Genomic DNA, 21,846 nt, shown 5'->3' on the forward strand with positions numbered 1-21,846 from the left:
CTTCTTTTGGCCAGACAAGAACAATAATTTTAACTGATTTTTTCTTTTCTTTTCTGTAAATCCTTTATAATTCTCAAGTAAGTTGTTACCACCAAATACCCAATAAGTAGTTGTTATTATATAACTGTTAAATTGGACCGACATCTTTTTATATATATTTGGTACTATAAGCAGTATGACATCAACTATATTTATGAATATGATTTTGATATTTGATTTTTTTTTATCTCATGGCAAAATTCAGTTTTTGTTTACTACATTCACAGTTGAAGTGCAGCATAACAAGTACAAAATGTGTGGTGGGAACAAACACTTTTTTTTAGATTACTCTAAGGCCCTTGAAACTTTTGAGAAATGAGTAAACGTTTCACATGACAGATCTCAGAAAACCAAAGACTAAATGTTATGACAGCTTGATTATTTGCTTCTGTTGAGCTTTCAAGGAAACACATTCTCAGCCAGATGCATGTTCTACACACTCTAATGTATAAAAAAAATGAATTCTCTCTGAAATTGTGTTGAAGTTACTAATAAACTGCACATACAAAGTGATTAAAGACATATTTCATGCTTATAAATATGAGAATACCATATTTTTACACAAACAAGTCCAGTGCATAAAACAGCACAAAATCAGCATAAACAATTGTATCTAAGTAATGTATTTGGCAGTTCTATAGTTACTAGACATACTGTACTAGAAAACCTGTGGTGTGAGCTGTGAGATGTTAAATATCTCTCTCTTTCTCCTATATGCACACACACACACACACACAGGAAGAGGCATGTTCACACTTCAGAGACTTTAATGTGAGGAGGCCCAACTTAGGAAACACAGTGTAGTATAACACAAAAAGCTTGTCCTCCGTAACAGCGTCTCTCACACATTTCATTTATCAACGCAGAAAAGACATCCAGGCAAAACCTAAACCTTCACATATGCACTGTTTTACAATTTCAATAAGATTTATTGTGTATCGGCATCTACCAACCTGCAATGTTGTTTGTGCGTATGGAAGAAGAGGTTTTTTTTACCTAGCTTGTTGCTTACAGCACATGGAACATGTTTTTGTGACAGTGCGAACAACTGCAACCACATGATGATCAGTGGGTTTGATAAAATTAACATCCTTTCATTTTGTTTACATATAGCATGTCTCATTCTGAGAAACAAGCATGAGCAAGATTGACAAAAATTAAATGTTTCCTTCGCATATTTCAAATTTGTTCCGACTTCTTGGTTAAACACCAAAATGTGAGTCAGCCATTTGTGTTAGTCTGTTTGACAAACATATATAGAGCAGTCAAAGGGACATTCACAGGAAATTGGTCATATATTTAGAGTAATGTACAGCACAGTTTTAAAATCCCCCACTTTTAAGATTATTAATACTTTCACCACTCATTGCTTTTATCACCTGGTGGATGGAAGACGACAGTCTTGATCCTTGATTTAGATAAGAGTGTGTGGGCTGTTTTGCTCTGTGTGACACTGAATCAACATCTTCTTAGAATGATAAAAGGATAGTGAGATGATAATGACAGTGGAAAAAATAATTTTAACACATATCCAGCATTCAGAAAATATTTAGCATAAATTTTTGCTGTATTGCAGCCATATGCTAAAAGGCATTCAATTAATTATTGCTCTGATATGTATTTTCAGCTGTGAGGCCTTATATAGACATGAGTGTGCTTTTCCACATCATTTCAGTTTATTGAATTTGCCACAGATGGACTCCAGTCAAAGTGAAGAAACGTATTCAAAGATGATTCAGAGAAATGGGATGCACCTGAGCTAAAACAAACAAACAAAGAGTCTGAATAACTAGCCTATATGATATTTCAGTTACTTCTTTTTATTATTATTATTTTTTTGATAAAGCCTGAACCACGAACCCTAACCCCAATGAAAGAGTTTGTATCATTCTCAAAAGGTTGGACTACAGATTATTTTATCCCAAACCTTTACAGTTTCAAACTATTGTAGATAAGCGCCATCTAGTGTGAAGTAAATGTACTAACTAAGTAGCTATTTCACCTTAAATGTAAACTGTCACAGTACAACAGTTACATACTTAGATGGTAACACTTTAATTTGATAGTTCACTTTAGACATTCGACTGACTATAAGTAACTTTGCAAGTGCATGTCACCTACTAGGCATTAGAGTATTAATAGACTGTCTGCTTAATATCTGCAGATATTCTACCATACAACAATATTGTATATGGTTTGACCATGTAGTTACATGAAATCTGAAAAATCAGGTTTTCTTAATAATTTTGGATTAATTCTCTTTCCCCCCCTAAAAAAAATAGAGTATGCTGATAAAACGGATGAGTTGATGCTCATGAAATCATCCACTCAGTTATAAAAATCTGTCAGATACACATACAGTACATACATCCATAAATTTATGTCCATAAATATCTATGACATAATGTTTGTGATGTGTGCTTTGGCATATGACCTGCCATTTAATCAATCAACCAATAATTTTGGTCGCATGTATATGGAGCTTGTCATCATTTTGAGTAATTTTTCCATTCAATATATATCACTTCACATGTAAACAAAAAAAGAAAAAATTGCCTACTATATACATGCAAATGTGCATATAATTTTTCTGTGTATTGACTTTTCCTGGTAAATTTGACCTACTGTTGAAATCTGTATCTAAAAAGCTCAAAGTGATTCACAATCACTTTTACACACAAAGGTGACATGTACATTACAGTAAGCAGTGAGTCTCAACTAAAAATGAAATGAACAAACATTTCCAGGGCTGACTTCCACATGGTGAAAAATCATTTAAACATTTTCATCAGCAGGGCTCACACGATTGCAAATAAATATTTAATTTCGGAGACACAGGCCAATTTACTGACACAGTAACTGGGTTTTGAAGCATGAATGAAATGCTTTGGGTAAGTTCATGTTTTGTATAGCCTACATGCATTAAAGATGTGATTTTCCCTAAAACACATGACAGATGCACTTACAGTTCAGAGATTATTGGATTACAATTTATTTTGATGGGTCCACTTTAGAAATTCAGCTGAGTAATTTGCAACTACATGTCAACTAACTCACAGAGTATCACCATTTGAAATATAACAATGTCTTGCTTTTAAATGTTTTTCTTTAAAAGTGTGCTTAAGATTTTTCATTAAAATAAATGCTACTTGGTTTTTATATTATGTCATTCATGGATTTCAAGGCGTGTCTTAAAGGGGAAGCCCGTTCTAATCGGAAACATAACAAGTAGCCTGAAAAAAAAAACACTTGTACACACTAAAGCCAAATCACAGGCCTACGTGTAAAATGATACAAATAATTAGTGTGTCTTGTTTTCATAAAAAGAAACAGAGTCCCTTTTTTATCCCTTCTGTTAATGGCAACTCCACACCTGTCAGTGTTCTTCTTTGGACAAACATTTTTCTATGCACAAGGGTCTTCTTCTTCTTCTTCTTCTTCTTCTTGGTGTTTAATAGCGGATGGCATACAACTTTTAGGTGCATTACCGCTACCTACTGATTAGGAGTGTTGATCAGGATCGTACTCTTCACTAAATTCTATTATATAATCCCGTGTCCTTTAAATAACGCATTAAAAATTGAAAGTTTTTATCCCCTGATTTATTCCCCAAAATGTTCATCAAATTAAGTTTTTCTTTATTTTCCTTGAGGACATCAATCAGTATCTTTCTTTCCTTTCCATATCTTGGACACTTCATTATAACATGCTCTACATTTCCCTCCATATTTCAATATTCACACGTTCCAGTTTCATGTCTCCCCATTCTCTTCAAACTGTTATTAAGAGCAGTATGGCCAAATCTAAGCCTTGAGATTATAGTTTCCTCATGTCTATTTCTTCCTGTTACTCTGTACTTACCAACAATTCTTTGAATGCTATAAAACCATCTCCCTGTTCTTTCTTCTTCCCAATATTTCTGCCATCTATTCTTCACATGTTGCTTGATTACACACTTCATTTCACTCTTACCATACTTTATCTGCATATCTATGTCTACTTTCTTTGTTGCTTCCTTTGCATGGCGCAAGGGTCAGTAGTGCTCCATTGATTTAAAAGGCCTTGACCAGCGCGCTCTTTTCTCATTGGCTGATGGGCGGAGTTTGTTTGGCCAATGAACGCAGACTTTCGTTAAAGACACTGCAGCAATGCGTAAGCAGGACACGCTAGGCGCTACAAACTTCACTTTCCATGGATGTTTGTCATGTTTTGAAGACTGATGTTTGTTAAAATTACAGCAGAACAGTGAAGGGAGTTCTCTCGGGCGCTTAGCAGGAGCTCAGATAAGGTGTCCTTCAGCATGTCATTAGTTTAAGATAATTAAAGTGATGTTTTAGGGCAATGGAGAGTGAGCAGTCAGGAGCATTTGGAGGCGGCGGAGAAGATTCATCAGGCTCCGACACGCTGTCAGAGGGCGAGCCGCATGAATCCCAGTTACACTTTGAGGAATTTAAATGTCACTCCTCCGATTTTGTAGGTCTTGACGAAAAAGTGAAGGGAAATGATTCTGATGAATGCAGCGACGAGATAAAAGCGAGAAATGGGGATCACCAAGAAGAGGGAGAAAATGAAGAGGACGAAATGGTAAAGGACATTAATTGAATTATGTAAGCACTAAACACTCGTGACATTAAGTTTGTGTGTGTTTGTATAATGAAAGCTGTAAGCGCGCCACTGCAGCAGGTGTGTTTGTTTGAGCGAAAACGCTCTGCATGTTGTTGTTGACTGGTTAAAAAAAGATTGATCATGTTGTTAATTTTGGAGAATGTTTGGGAGATAATGCAGGGGAATATATTTCCCCTCTTTATACTGATTGATTGATATTGATAATCAGCAACCATAGGCTATATTTTGCTCAAACCTAAGTGTTACACATCTGCAGTTTGTTTATTTTTATGAATGAATGAATTACTTAAAGCATGAATGATATCATAAAATCGGAATTTCTCTCTATGAATAATTAGCCTTTTCAGACTATACCGACAGTCACGTATTCATTGGAATATCACCATAACATGCATACTAAATTGCGATTGAAAGGCTGTAGTATTCGCATACTGAATTATGATCGGTCTCGTCTTTTACATACTCGGTTTCCTCCTCCACATGTTTCACTTAATTTTTTTTTACTTCCACGTTTAACTATTAACAAAGATATAGTTGCTTTATTCATGCATGTCAAATAAATAAAAAAACAAATACATTTGCATATTGTGTTGTAATATTCAATACAAACAGAAATTTGATGACTTGTATTATTTTTTGATAGGCTATATAGTTTAGTGTTTATTAATTAATAAACCCCTTTATCAGAAGACTTCATTATTAAATCAAATATTTATTTACACATTAATATTTACGTATTTGTTTTATTAAAATATTTAATAACATTATGGAAATGGTTTGCCCTTTTATTAGATAAATCTGGGAGACATTGTTTATTATATTAGCACAGTTACACTTAATATAATATTTAAAAGAGCCTAAACCGAGTGAAGATTATACAAAAGTTGGCATGTTTGTAAATTGGCTTTAAAAACATATATATATTATTAATTTTTTTAATCCATCCTACATTGTGCATTACCTTAAAGTCAACATGAACGCAACCCCGTTTACTTTATGGATACATGTACTGGGTCTTATTGTGAATGATTCATTGGAGCATATGTGTCTTCATAATATTTCATCAAAATGTAATAACTTGCTCTACATCTAAACAGACCTTCCTTTCCGCTTGACATCACCAAATCATCTTATTTATTAACTTATTTTTATTCATGTTCTCCAATTACCTTTCGCAAATAATTCCTTGTTAGTCTCACCTTAAACTGAAAATTAAAAAGGTGTTTGTCTAGACTAGAGGCATATATGCAATATTGTACTCCGTGTATCTCAGTTGTATATTGTAACTCAGTGATTGCAGACAGGGAGTTTCTGTCATTCAGCTGTAATTAATTCAGTTGTCATTTGTAGGTGTTTGTTTACAGGTACTCTGCATTTGCACTTTGAACTTTCTCGCATGCATTTTCATCTGCTTTCAGTTTCATTCAGCTGTATATATTGTGTTTGGTTTGCACATGTTCTAAAAACAAAAGATCCCTTTGCTTATTTCATAAAGTAAGTTCTTAAAACCAAGGAGGGATTCTGTGGCCTTTGTTTGCCTGGTTTGACTGGTTTGTTCAGCATAGCTAATATGTCAGACCCTTTTCACTGGGAGTGACGTCTGACTGGCTTGCCTGAGGATTAGATGGCTTTGCCACACCAGTCAGATACCTGAGATGCTTGTTGCTCTCAGAGCCATGTCATCACCTGTTTACATACTTGCAACCAGGTCAAGCGAGTGGAAACAAGTCATCTGAAGCTCATAGAGATAGATCTACCTTTTTGCCACAATTGTATTACAATGCAGAAGACCGACTTCTGAGAAACAGTGCAGCTTGTCTTCCCCCGCTGCTGTTTGTTTACGTGAAGAGATTCCAACTACTGCATATTTATACACGCTTCATGTGAACCATCAAAGAGCCTGATCTACATGTACTTGTGATTTTGAACTGCACTTATTACATTTAAGTGTCTGGATTATTGACCATATTTAGTGGAAAAAATAAAAATCTATACACTAAAGAATTATCATCACTGTACTTTGTTATAATGCCAAAATGATGAATGGTAAGTCTTTAAGTCAGGACTTACAAAAAGGACATGGACATTATGGACTTCTTCGAAATATCTTAGTAATATTTTAATGTTTGGTTTGCACATGTTCTAAAAACAAAAGATCCCTTTGCTTATTTCATAAAGTAAGTTGTTAAAACCAAGGAGGGATTCTGTGGCCTTTGTTTGCCTGGTTTGACTGGTTTGTTCAGCATAGCTAATATGTCAGACCCTTTTCACTGGGAGTGACGTTTGACTGGCTTGCCTGAGGATTAGATGGCTTTGCCACACCAGTCAGATACCTGAGATGCTTGTTGCTCTCAGAGCCATGTCATCACCTGTTTACATACTTACAACCAGGTCAAGCGAGTGGAAACAAGTCATCTGAAGCTCATAGAGATAGATCTACCTTTTTGCCACAATTGTATTACAATGCAGAAGACCGACTTCTGAGAAACAGTGCAGCTTGACTTCCCCCGCTGCTGTTTGTTTACGTGAAGAGATTCCAACTACTGCATATTTATACACGCTTCATGTGAACAATCAAAGAGCCTGATCTACATGTACTTGTGATTTTGAACTGCACTTATTACATTTAAGTGTCTGGATTATTGACCATATTTAGTGGAAAAAATAAAAATCAATATACACTAAGGAATTATCATCACTGTACTTTGTTATAATGCCAAAATGATGAATGGAAAGTCTTTAAGTCAGGACTTACAAAAAGGACATGGACATTATGGACTTCTTCAAAATATCTTAGTAATATATGTTAATATTGTAATCATTCAGTATGTGTATAAACCGTGGCACTGTCACAGACATCCTTAAATAAGAATATTGCATGCTCTAGTTATTAACAAAAAAAAACTTTGTTCAAACTATGTAAAAATTTGAGCATTTGATATTATGTAGAACTCAATTTTCTTTTGCCGCCTTAGTGATTTCTTGTGCACTTACAGTATTTCATCCCAAACTTGACCGCTTTCACTTATCAACCCCGTTTTAGTTCTCTTAAATAGCATCTTTCTCTTTTCACCCTTACCCTCATGAATACTGCCCCAGAAAAGCAAAAGATGTCATGCAAAGACTGCAACACTGTCCTGAGCGTGTCTTTGATGCTTACAGTTGTTGCTTTAGAGACTATATGTGGACAGACAGCTTTCTGGGACGGTGGTTGTGGTGTAGCGGTTAGGTTTTTGGTTTTAGCCAGGTGGCTTTGAATAGTAAAACTTTCTCCTTTCCAGTCTTAATGTGCAGTTTTTTGTATGTTGATTCTACTGAGGCAGGTTCTGTTCTATTTGTTTGGGCATGTCAAACGGCCTGACACAGCAACATTGACTCAACCAATTCCCTTCAATGCTGCTAATGGTGCAGTAACCTTTAAATAATGAACTTATGATGAAAGAGCAGCAAGTTGTTGATAGTACATCACCCAGGCTTTGTTCAGACAGGCGTTTTGTCTTTATTAGCTCATAGTGTCCTAAAGTGAAGTTGGAAAGGGTGGTCTGGATCGGAAAGGACCACAGTCTGGTGTTTGAAATTGGGTTGCCCAAAGCGCAAATTCTGACCTCCTGCTAACATCCATATGTTGTTTAAAATAAAATAAAATGTTACCATTCAAAAGTTTGGGATCAGTACGATTTTTTTAATGCTTTTTAAAGAAGTTTCTTATGCTCAACAAGGCTATATCTATTTGATCAAAAATACAGAACAAAACTGTAATTTTGTGAAATATAATTGCAATTTAACGTTTTGTATTTTAAATAGTTTTCTATTTTAATATACTTTATTCCAGTGAAGCAAAGATGAATTTTCATTATCCAATCTTCAGTGTCACACGATCCTTCACAAATCATTCTAATATGCTGATTTATAATCAATGTTGGAAACAGTTGTGCTACTTAATATTATTTGGGACCTGTGATACTTTTTACAGGATTCTTTGATAAATAAAAATTAAAAAATAACAGTGTTTATTCAAAATGGAAATTGTGTTCCAATATACACTACTATTCAAAAGTTTGGGGTCAGTAAATTTCTTTCCTTTCTTTCTTTCTTTCTTTCTTTCTTTCAAGAAATTAATACTTTTATTCAGCAAGGATGTGTTGAATGGTTAAAAAGTGATAGTAAAAATATTGTTAGAAAAGACTTCTATTTTGAATAAATGCTGTTTCTTTCTTTCTTTCTTTCTTTCTTTCTTTCTTTCTTTCTTTCTTTCTTTCTTTCTTTCTTTCTTTCTTTCTTTCTTTCTTTCTTTCTTTCTTTCAAGAAATTAATACTTTTATTCAGCAAGGATGTGTTGAATGGTTAAAAAGTGATAATAAAAATATTGTTAGAAAAGACTTCTATTTTGAATAAATGCTGTTCTTTTTAACTTTAAGAATCAAATTATCACAGGTTCCAAAAAAATATTAAGTAACACAATTGTTTAAACTAGGCATGGGCCTATTACTGGTTTCAAGGTATACCGCGATTAGAAAATTTCAAAACCGGTAATATTTTCCGTTATACCGTTCCTGCGGTATGCGCTGTTTTTCGTGTCTCCTCAAAGACTGAAAGTGTAGGAATCCCTCAGGTTGAGTGCAGTGTATAGAGTAACACGACCCTCCTCCTCTTGTTGGTGCGAGCGAGCGGTCAGTCACGTGTGTGTAGGATGGCCGAACTTAAGGAGCTTCCCCCTGGAACTTACGCGATCGACAACCGGCCGTTTTTTGTCTTATTGCAAGCAACTCGTCTCTGTTCTGGACTTGCACAAACTGCGTTGCAATGCAATCATTTTCCAAAATGTCATTTATGTGAAAATAAGTCTGTAAAAGCCTGTTAAGAGGCCAGAGACGCTGAAGACGGACGCACAGAGAAAAATACTGTAGCAGGCAGATTCGCAGTGAGCCGTCAGACTTGAGCACAACTAGGCACGGCGAGCTCCATGGGCTCTGACTTGGTATTGCGAAACCGTTACTCACGAGATACTTGACTTCATCTCTCAGAGCTTGACGTTTGCGTGGATTAACACGATATGGTTGTTGCTTGATTGGTGTACTTTGACCCACTTCAATATCGTGCACTAACACATTTGTCTGAGAAGGAACATCACTGAACAGTTCAATAACATCATCATGCTGATACTCCGACAAATACGAGAGGTGAGATGACAGGCTAAAATAGCAGAATTTGAAAGTCTCCCACCAGAGGCTTGAACATCCTCTCCAATTGTATCATCTGTCCCTGGCGCACAGCTGGAAGACAGTTCAACAACAGTCACTGCAGATATATTTTCAGCTGAAGGCTTAACTTCAGACACATTTCTGTCAACATATGCTTTCAACATGTTCACATGGCAAACTCTACTTTTGCAACGTCGATCAGGAGTTAAAATTGTATAGTTGGTATCACTCCGTTTTCTCTCGATTTTGTACAGACCAGCAAAACGAGCGTGCATAGAAGAGTTAGGAACAGGCAGAAATGCAAGCACAGAATCACCTGGCTGAAAGTTACGAACCACACATTTTTATCATATCTGCACTTCATTTTCGATTGGGATGCATCAAGATGCTGCTTAGCAACCTCCCAAGCATTATGGAGCTGTTCGTGAAACGTGTTGACATACTCCAAGATCGGTATTCGAGGAGGATCTTTAGAGAGAAACTGTTCGCTCAGCAATTTCAAGGGTCAGCGAACTGTGTGTCCAAACACAAGTTCGGCCGGACTAAACCCTAAGGATTCTCAACTATTAATTGTTCCCTACCCACCTTTAAGGAAATTTCGTCTGCGCTACCGTGCTGATCACCTGACAACAGTTGGGGTTTAACAAGCAGTTTGCACTCTGCAACCTCAGACGGTACAGCTAGAAAAGAATTTGACAGATCCACCACATCTTCAAATTTCTTCTGTGCACGCGTTACGACACATGCCGGAAAAACAGTGGAAAATTGTAATAAAGCAGTATATAATCCGGTGATTACTAATATTAGGTTTTGCTGACACGATCGGGTATGGGAAGACTTTAGCCCCAGCCAAATCATTACCCAGGATCATGCTCACGCCCTCTACAGGTAACTGTGAATACACACCAATGCTAACTGGGCCAGAAATAAGGTCAGATTTTAGAAAGACTGCATGTAACGGTACAGAAGTATAGCCCATTTCAATCCCTCAAATGAGCACATCATTGCCCGTATATGGCCCACTCGAAAACGGCAGTACATGCTCTAAAATCAGTGACTGTGCGGACCCTGTGTCTCGCAGCATGACTATCGGCTTCGCCTCAGAATCATCCGAAAGTGAAACTAAGAAATTTTGCAAAAACGACCCAAACACATTCAAATTAGGCTGTGGTGACTGACCAGAAACTGGAATAAACGCCACCCCTTTGGGCTTGCTGCCAGCTTTTTGCTGCCAGACCTTACAGTTCGAGATAAGATGACCAGGATCAAGGCAATAAAAACAAACTCTCTTCTTATCAGGACGTCTTGGCATTTTTGCCTCACTGTCAGCCCTAACAGAATTATCGCCTAACATCCTTTTATCTTTCCCTACATCCGTAACGAAGGATATTTTAGGAGCGCGCATAACTGGAAATACAGTCTTATGAGTAAGCACGAATTTGTCTGCTTGCGTCGCTGCATCAGTTGTTTCGATACTCTCTGCTCATTTAAATGTACCACGATACTTTCGGGCAGACAGCTCTTAAAATCTTCAAGTAAAATTAGCTCTTGCAATTCCTCAAGAGTCACAATTTTTGTGGAAACACACCATTTCTCAAATAGCACTCTTTTCTCACGCGCGAACTCGACAAACGTCTGCTTGGCTGCTTTTGAACACGCCCTAAACTTTTGTCGGTACGCCTCTGGTACCAATTCACAAGCGCGCAATACAGTCAATTTCACGACATCATAATTCAGTGAATCTTCAATTGGCAAAGCCGCCACAACCTCTTGGGCTTTGCCAACGAGATTACACTGCAATAACAGTGCCCACATATCCCTAGGCCATTTCAATTTAGCCGCAAATTGTTCGAAGGCCACGAAGTAAGAATTGACCTCAGTCTCGTGGAATGGAGGTACGAGTTTGACATACCAACGTCGAAGTCGGTTTGACCCATCTCCGAACTACCAGAAGTCGGCCTGGTGCGTGGTAATGGAACTGGACTTTTACACTTTTGAGCTTCTAGGTCCAATCTATGCAGCTTAACATCTCAATCAGCGGTTATCTCCAGCTCTTTCAGACGAAGCAGTTGCGTTTCATATTCCTGTTTCTTAAGCTCAAGATCTAGCTCTTTCAAACGAACAGTTACCATTGGATCTAACTGAGAAGCTTTTTTACCGCTTACAGAATAAACTTCGCCGGTTAACGCCTCTCTATCAGACTCTGCCTCAGAACTTCTAGTTACGGTATGTTCAGTCAAAATACCAGTCTCTACTAGCCTAGCGTACAACTCATCTTTAATAACCTGCATTCTCCCCCCCTTTAGAAACAGTTATATTAAAGAAATCCGCTATCTGTATCAGGTCTACTTTCCTACACCGTTCAAATTCTCTCAGCGTAGGCGAAAGAGTGAACTTAACTAAATCAAAATCCATCCTAAAACCCTATAACCTTCCTCCCCCATCAAAGGTTCAAAACAGCCAAGCAAAGGTTTTGAAGATGAATATAATGATTTAAACAAACGAATGGGCCAATTGTCACAAACAAACGAACCCACAATTATCATGAGCAGACCAATTCCAATTATCACGTACGAACAAGCAGACGAGTCCTCCAATTTTTTTACGGATAAACAAACCCACAAGTTTCATAAACGAACAACTGGACAAACAGACAAGCCCTCAATTTGCCACGCATCACATGCGGACAATTCGTTACAAACCTTTTGTAAGGAGCCTTTTTCAATTGTCACAATCCAGGTGTCACGATCGGACGAGCCCCCAATTGTTATGTTCTCCCCAGTCTAGGGTTGGGGATAACGAACAAGTAATTTAGAATAAAGATAATGGAGCAACAATACCCGCCCCTCTCCTGTCCCAGCTCACGCACGGAAACACAACGGAGCGAGAGTAAATCAAACAATAAGCTTTTAATTCGCAAAGTATCATATAACAGGTAGCGTGAATCTTCAGGAGGGGTCAAGGCCAAAATAACAAACAAAAGAAGAACTAACTAAAACATTAATTAGACAGTAACTTACCTAACAAATCAAAAACCCAAACAAAAATACAATACTCTCCCCTTACTCCCTAGCTGTCAATAAACAGGAGATAACAAGGGATCATAAAGTAAATGGCAACCTCCTCCCTACGGCCTCCGAAACAAACACCGGAACAAAAGACTCTCACTCAGAATGGCAGCAACCCTTCACCTATCATAAGACCACAGGTGCATTGAATGTCTGGGGCAGTAATGGCAACGACCAACACCGCAGAGCTCAGCACGTCGCTCTCCACATGCGCTCTCTCCCTGCTCTGCTCGCGTACAATGCTCACGCTCGCTCAGGCCTCTCTCATCTTTTTAAGTGGGAGAACTTGCACAATTGGTGGCTGACTAAATAGTTTTTTGCCCCACTGTATGTCCGGAGGACGTAATGACCTGTTAAAAGTTCTCTGGCTCTGCATGGAAATTGTTCAGATCTCATTTGTGTTCTAGAGGAAAAGGAATGAGCATACTCGTTTAGAATGAGATGAAGGCAAGGTAAAGGACAGCATCTTAATTTTTTTGGGATGAACTCCTCATTTAATGACCATATAGGACAGGAAATTACATTTAGAAAGTGGAGGCATCAGCAAGTGATGCAAGATAAGATAACTCCCATCGCCTCTATGAACGACATGAGTTTACATTTATAAACTTATAAAAGGTAATGCAATTAATTCTTATTGTGAAAAAATTAACTGTTAACTGTGTGGCATTCTGAAGGATTGTTTGAGCCTACAGTGTCTTATTAGCTTGAAACTGTGAGAGCAGCCTCCTCAATTCCTTTGCTGATTCTCAGGATATGAGGCTGTTGTTTCAGACATAACTCTGCCAGACTGAAAGGCTATGGACCATTGAGAGCTGTAGCTTTTGCTTTGTGCCAAAGGTCTCCAAGCTTTCAGGGCTAAAATGTTATAAAGGTTTCTTCCTACTGTTATTGACTTGTATTTCCATGCATGCCTGTTTACATATAGACTGCAAATGAGAATTCGTCCAGGTAGGGCAGGGGCGCCGCTAAGGGGGGTAAGTTAGAAGATTCTAAGGGCCCATGCACTTTTGGGGCCCCCAGAGATCGGTTTTATTAGTAGTAACAGTAGTAGTAGTAATGTAATAGAAATTGATAGATTGATTGATAGATAAATGTATCTACCAAAGAGTTACAAATAAAACAAAGGTATGGCTTATTTCTGCATTTCCAGCAAAATTATCTCCCTCCATTCACTACATGGTTTCGTCCCGTCCTACGTAGCCTAGAGTCACTGAGTGAGATCAGATGGTAAACTGTCAAATTAGAGATGTCTTCGAATTCGTGGGGGTGCAAACCGAACCGGACGATTTGGTCAGTCGCACTTTTAAACACATTTTAGTTTTGCTGTGAATTACTCATCCACTGTTAAAAAAAATACTTTAGCTGGGTTTCCACAGGCAGGGTCACAATTATCTACAGTGTATGAAGCTAAAGGTTTTTGGGTTAAGGTTCATAATGTAGAAAATGTTTAACATTGTATGCTGTATGTGCATAGCTAGCTAGCAAACAATGAATACAGCTGTTAAGCTAATAGTCACATTTAGCTGAGGAAGATCATGATTGAGAAATGTTGGATACTGCTGGAAATGCTGGTGTTTTTGTTTGCCCCAGTAAAGCATTTCTATTAATATAACTGATTAAGTAGTCAAACTCATTCCATATCAGCAGAATAGTGTGGTACAGAAAGTCTATGTCCATAAAACAGGTTCTGAATGAATTGTTACTGATACCTAATGGGCAAAAGTAATAGGTCAATATTATTAAATTGCAGACAAAGATTTTGAATAGCTAGGCTAGCTTGTACACTATATTGCCAAAAGTATTGGGACACCCCCTTCTAATGAACAGGTTTGACTACTTTATTTCTAATTTTTAGTAAAAATAAAAAAGCATATAATGATTTTCTAGGGAATTGTGTGGGGGAGGATATGATACTCAGCTTAACATCGTGATGTCTGTCAGCCATCGGCATCGTCTATCGGCCCAACCCTAATGCTCACCAGGGCTTCATTTATTCGATCAAAAATATAGTAAAACAGGAATACAATTTAAATGTTTTCCATCTTAATTCATTTTAAAAACGAGTTTATTCATGTGGTGATAAAGCTGAATTTTCAGCAGTTGCTCCAGTATTCAGTGTCACATTATCCTTCAGAAATCATTCAACTATGCTGATTTAGTGCTCAAGAAACCTTTCGTAGAAATCGGTAAATGATTCCAGGTATAAAGAAAAAGCAAAAAAATTGATTGAATGGCCAAAGAGACCCACACACCCCCCTTTCACATGTATGGCAGGACCAGACACTGTCCAGGGATACCACAAAACTTTAATCTGACTGTGTGCTGAGGTAATGGTTATTTGAATACATAAAACAATAGCAGAGCTGTTGTTTAGTTAAACCATCTGTATCTCTCTTGATTTGATTCACTCAAATCTCTTATCAGATTATAAAAAATAAAAAAACCTAGATATCATCCTTGCATTGAGTCTTTAACTGTTTATTGGTTTGTTTATATATAACTGTTTATATATTTATTTACCCTTAATACCTGATTAGTCCCTTATTCTCTTGAGATTAACAAAATATATTGCAAGAGAGACATAGCTCAATCCAATTATGGGGGCCAGTGTCCTTCAGAGTTAAGATCCAACCTTTCTCAACACACAGTGAAAGTTTCTAGTAATCCCGAAGACCTTGATTAGCTGGTTCAGGTGTGGAATTAATTATTGAATTCTAGTAATTAGGATTGGTGATAAAGGGTAGTGACCCTACAGGACAGGACACCCTTAGCATTATGATTACATTTATATTCTGTATTTTTACTGTTTTCTAAAGACATCGCTTTGTGAGGAACGGACCAAAATTAAAGTCAGTATTCACTGATAATCTTACGTATGTCAAATATAATTTTTTATTCTTTAATGGGGTCAACACTCACTGCTAAAATTGACTAACATCTCATGAAATGAGCAGTACATGTGAACTCTCTCGGAAACTTTTACTTTTACTATTTGCATTTTTACTATAATAGCTGCCAAGACTAACCGATCATGAAAAGTGTTGATTATAGCATTATATTTAGATCTACTCCCGTTGCAAAAAGTGTTGCAGCACTGCACTGTAGTCGAACACAGTGGCGTCTACTGAAGACACAATGCAATGATCTTATTGCAACATGATTTCTGCAGTAACGCAATATTATATTGAATCTTATATTGAATCTACTGCACCAGTGATTATAAAGAGTACAATCTTTGATCGCTTTCTGTGTACGATATAATCAATAGGTAACAGATGATTTTCACGCTACTAACAGGAACAGTGTGATGTTGATTTAGTCACTAGCTTGAGTCATTTATGCATAAACGACAGTAAATCACTTGTCGACAAAAACTGTACTTGAGCCGTTACATATTAGAAAGATCACAGGTCATGATGATTAAAATAAAAAAGTGCAGTTTCAGATTTTTATATTACGTTTCTCGAGGTTAGTTTATAAAACTTGCAAAAAAAAATCTTTCTTCATCTACTGTAGCAGCAGTTTCGCTCTTGTGATTAATGGCCAGATATGAGTTGAGTCCAAACTGATCTCACAGAATTCGTACATATTTTATGAGGTGGCTAATTCGTACAAATTTGTACGATTTGTGAAAAATCTTAAATATTTTACATGGTGGCAAATTCGTAGGAATTCGTACGTAGGACCACACCTAACCGACCCCCTAAACCTACCCCTCAGGGAAATCATACAAAAATGTACGAGTGAGTGCAATATGGCATTTACTTGGTTAATGCTGTAAACAAAGCAGCACTGTGCTTATAAACAATACATTTTAATATGCATTATATAAGTATACTTCAGAGGTACATTCATATGAACCCCCACCACCAATTGTGTTGCAATTCGTTTAACATCTTAACCGACTTGACTCGTTTTTATCGATTTTTCAATCGGTTCGGGGTGCATCGTTACATCCCTAATTGTAGAGTAACTCTTACATGTATAAATATCAAGAACAGTTTGATTCTTTATTTCATGACCCCGTTAAGGATAAAAAGACCATTGTGTGGTACAGCTTTAAGTAAAGCATAACCAAATAAGACCTTGCCAGTTCCCCATTTTTCATGTTTCAGTGCTGTTGTGGATGGTGGTTACATGGTTTACTTGACTAGTGTTTAAAATATTAGCCTTGGCTATTTTGGGCACATGAGCCACAATGCAGCTTCTATCGTGTGAGGTTGACCTTTTGCATATGATATAGGTTTTCATGTTGATTCATTTCTGACAGTGACAGATGCTCAGACAACTTGTAGTAATGGAAAATATGTTTCTAATGACATTTAGCAGCACCGGTTTGGGAGAGTTTGGAGTTCAAGATCTGTTTTCATGGCCTTGTAATGCAAAAGTGAAGTAATCTGATACACAAAGTTGACCTGAAGGTCCTATGACATCTCGTTTTTATCGATTTTTCAATCGGTTCGGGGTGCATCGTTACATCCCTAATTGTAGAGTAACTCTTACATGTATAAATATCAAGAACAGTTTGATTCTTTATTTCATGACCCCGTTAAGGATAAAAAGACCATTGTGTGGTACAGCTTTAAGTAAAGCATAACCAAATAAGACCTTGCCAGTTCCCCATTTTTCATGTTTCAGTGCTGTTGTGGATGGTGGTTACATGGTTTACTTGACTAGTGTTTAAAATATTAGCCTTGGCTATTTTGGGCACATGAGCCACAATGCAGCTTCTATCGTGTGAGGTTGACCTTTTGCATATGATATAGGTTTTCATGTTGATTCATTTCTGACAGTGACAGATGCTCAGACAACTTGTAGTAATGGAAAATATGTTTCTAATGACATTTAGCAGCACCGGTTTGGGAGAGTTTGGAGTTCAAGATTGTTTTCATGGCCTTGTAATGCAAAAGTGAAGTAATCTGATACACAAAGATGACCTGAAGGTCCTATGACATTAACATGTAAACAAACACTGCTGTTTGTAAGTTGGTAGGAAGGGTAAATGACCTAGATCTGTTGTGTATTTAGGCAGAGGCCATTCTCTTTGATAGCTCAACAACAAACCAACTGAAGCCCATATTTGCCTCCATATGCGTTACCACTATATGAAATTACTCGCATTACATATCCTGTTTTAATTTTGCCCGTGTGTGTTATAATGAGTGCAGAAACTGTAATTTCTGTTGAAATCAAAAAACAAAATGCCCACAGATGTACAAAATAAAAAGTTAACATCAGGGTAGCTTAAAACCTTGACCCAACAAGTCATATTTGGTACTCAAGGACTGAATTTGTTTGCTGACTGACCATGTCGAGTAAATTTTTTCTCTCTTACCCCCCCCCCCCCCCCCTTCCTGTTGTCAACTAAAATTATGAGCAGGGGTCAAGCTTCCAATGAGCTCCTGCTCTGTTTCAAGCACAATTATGGAAGTAACTCTCCCCTAAATTCTTGTATTACCCAGTGGAGCAATCTGCAGCAGTTCACTGGTTATTCAGTAAATGTTCACCTCCTCCATCCAATTATGTTTGTTGGCACAACACTCTGAGTAACAGTTATGTAGTATTCACGACTAGAATTGGTGCATCTGCAATTGAAAATATTGTGCTGAAATGTGTCTTGAAGATATACTTTCCCCATAAATATTCAAAGAACACTTTATTTATTTGTCTGTCTGTGTATTTGTTTGTTTGTACCTACTTTACATTTACAACAATCTGTGCTATCAGAGTTTTTATGATGTGGTAATATGTGCTAATAATAGTGCACTGTTCAGTCACTTACTCTAATGCCAGCAAAGTGTATAGAATAAATGCACAAATTGAGATGCAGTCTAACAATGTGTTTACGTTGTTGTGGACCGAGCCTTTTCAGTTCAACAAAGTATGTGTCTTTCCAGCTGCTATCGGTAATTGTGTTTTATGATTCTTAAAAATGAGTTGTACATTACTGTATAAGAGAACTGATGCTTTGCCAGGCTGCAGGCATTCATGTTTTCTATTAGTGGTGAAATTGACATTAATTATTCCTTCTGTTGCTGAGTGTTTTTAAATGGCTTAACTAACTGTGAAATGTACCTCTGATATAAAAAGTGGTCTTATATGATTATGTAACGGAGTGCAGTTTCACTTTGACCCTGCCTGAGGGAGAGAAACCGAATGAGGAAAAACAAATGGTCGACCAGGGTATCTAGTATCTCGTCTAATATGATACTCAATAGTTTCCAGGCAACACGGCAACATCCCTGTCCAGCATTACTGATTGAATTAATGACGGGCACTTGGAGATGTGTCATATTGTTACTAATCTGGTCACACAGCATGGCGTATGCACAGGTCCTTCAGTTAGGAATACATTTCCATCTGAAAACTGATTGCAGTTATGCGTGGAACAACAAGCCCTTCTGATAACCGAGAAATGGACGTCATTCTCTAGAACTCTTCACATGACAACTACCTCCTCTTCTCTGGGTTCAGAAACTGCAGTGATGGTAAATTGTCTTTCCAGGAGCTTTTTAGAAGCTGTTTTTTTACAGCATGATGTCATTCTCTCACTTTCTGTCTTTTCCCTGTTTGTTCTTAGAATTTTTTTTTAGGTGGTGAAATCATGACGTGATACACTTACAAAACAATAATGTGGTACTGCCATTTTTCACTGATGACATCGCATCATAATACCATGGTACTATGCGATTACAGTATATACCATGATATTTATATGGTATGCCAATATACCTAGAATACATTTAATATTACTATGCTACATGTCTAAAAGACAAAGATATCTTAAGTTATTTATGTGTTAACTATCACTTCTGATCAAGTTTGAGCAATAATTTGTCCTTTCTGAATAAAAGTATTCATTTATTTTAGAAAAAGCTCTTACTGATCCCAAACTTGTAAATATACTAATCAGTACTGATGGTATTACCATCAGATATGTCACATATGTTTCATGTATTCAGGATATCAGTATTCTTTTGTCTGCTATAGGCACTTGTGTGTTGGCAGTTGGATGCTCCTGTTTTCTCAGCACAATGCTAAGTTAATTCTGCCGTTTTTGTTTCTTTATCATTTGCGGTGCAGTTATTTTCCACACTGATGGATTCGGACAGAGAAGTGACTGCTTCCACTCTCTGGTTCTCCTGTGTATGCGTTCCTGATGCTATTCTCAACTGCTCCGAAATGAGAAACACCTGCAACAAAACAACATAGCTTCTGTTATATCATTATTTTCCCTGTGTGCTATGAGTTGTCTATTTCAAGAATTCTTTTCAACTATTCTCACAGCACAGGCCATGCAGCTATGCGTTTTTTCTCATCCAACCTGAAAGAAACCGCTGCAAATGCAGTTTTATGAAAGACACTCATTTTTAATTGATGTTATTTTGTGTATAATTCTTTTTTTTATTTTTTTTATTCAACTTGATGAAGCTAGTTGTATGGAAATGAAACGGTTCAGCTTGTTTTAGTTTTACCAGACTAAAAGTAGTTTAATATGCGTTAACTTCACATTTTGTTTAGCAAGCGGTTATAATACTTTTTGCCATTAACTGCCCATAGCATTAAAGCTTCTGTTTTGGACTGCATTAGATTTTATGAGACACTATGGATGTGTTTCGCCTGCAACTCAAGGCACTTTGTGGGTCACCAAAATCAAAGTTTCCCTATACAGATAACTGAACTCCACATATCTGTCCTTCATAGTCAGCCAGACTGCAAGGAAAGATGGTTTATGTAGATGTTTTACTGATGCACACCTTTAATTCTCTTAGAAAGTTCAGGATTGATTAATCTGCTTGAGTTGTGCTGTAATTATATAACCTTTCATATCTGTTTGTATGAAATCCTGTTAAACAAAGGAGTAAATCCCAGGTAATCTTGTTCTAAAGTTTATAAAAAAGGAGGGGTCAGAGAGAGATGTATTAAAGCTTTAGACTTCACAAAGTCCCAAAATGAACTTTGTATTGGCTGCGATCTGATCTACAATCAGGGATCAGAGGCATAATAAAATGTTCAATAAAATTGTAATTCATGCTTGACCTCTGTCCCACAGAAATGTATTATAGTGTAACTATGAGTCATAGCTTAACCGTCTGCATGGCTAAAATGCATGATGGGTATTTTACAGCATTGTTTTTATTATAAATGGCCAGTTGAGATATGTAAAGAAACGTTGGTGTGTGACCAATTATGAGGTCATGTTTATCAACGTTATCTCACGACCAATTCGTTCATATTTTACGGGGTGGATAAATCGTACGACCTCACTCAATTTTGTATGGTTTGTCTAGACCCCAGTGAGGGGTAGGTTTAGGAGAGGGGTTAGGGGTGGTCCTTCGTATAGATTCCTTCGAATTAGCCACCTTGTAAAATATGTACAAATTGCCGCAAGATCGGGTTGTCTTTATGGTAAGTAATAAAGAGATGTTTTCTTATTCTGTGTTCAGCAGGCCTGGGTTAAAAAATCACTGCCTCATGAAAACAGCCAGTAGTGAGTAATACAATATGAGCTCCTGTTCTGCAGGCACAGTTTTTGTTTGCTGTTGGTGTAGGCTTGCTTTAAGTTATGAAGTCATGCAGTAGACTTACTTTTGTTTATATTACATGACTATTTCTTGTTGATTTTTATAGATACTATAAAAATATAGATCTATATTTTATAGATAAAGGGAACAAAATATGATTCATAATTCAGTGAGACAGTAGACCTATTATGTACTTTCAATTTGTATAGACTGTGAGTTTATATCAACCAGTCAGAATTCTATCCTCAGCCAAGCCTGATTATTGTCAAATAGGGTCTTTATGTGTAGGGCTGTATGTATGTATGTGTGACATATGAAATTTGGTTTTGAAAAAAATGGTTTCGTAATACCAGGACTGTTGTTTCACCCTGACAATATTCAACC

General features: G+C 37.0%; 1 protein-coding gene across 1 annotated transcript in view; it reads left to right on the forward strand.

The window, feature by feature from the left end:
* The first annotated feature begins 4,186 nt into the window (after positions 1-4,186).
* Positions 4,187-21,846, forward strand: part of LOC107600601 (uncharacterized) — a 46,222-nt gene continuing 28,562 nt past the window's right edge. The window contains exon 1 of the mRNA XM_016292535.1: positions 4,187-4,623. Within this exon, the coding sequence (XP_016148021.1) occupies positions 4,381-4,623 (243 nt within the window). The 5' untranslated portion in view covers positions 4,187-4,380. The remainder of the gene's footprint in view (positions 4,624-21,846) is intronic.

The sequence above is a fragment of the Sinocyclocheilus grahami genome, unplaced genomic scaffold (assembly GCF_001515645.1).
Source record: "Sinocyclocheilus grahami isolate Dianchi unplaced genomic scaffold, SAMN03320097.WGS_v1.1 scaffold287.1, whole genome shotgun sequence".
NCBI lineage: Eukaryota > Metazoa > Chordata > Actinopteri > Cypriniformes > Cyprinidae > Sinocyclocheilus > Sinocyclocheilus grahami.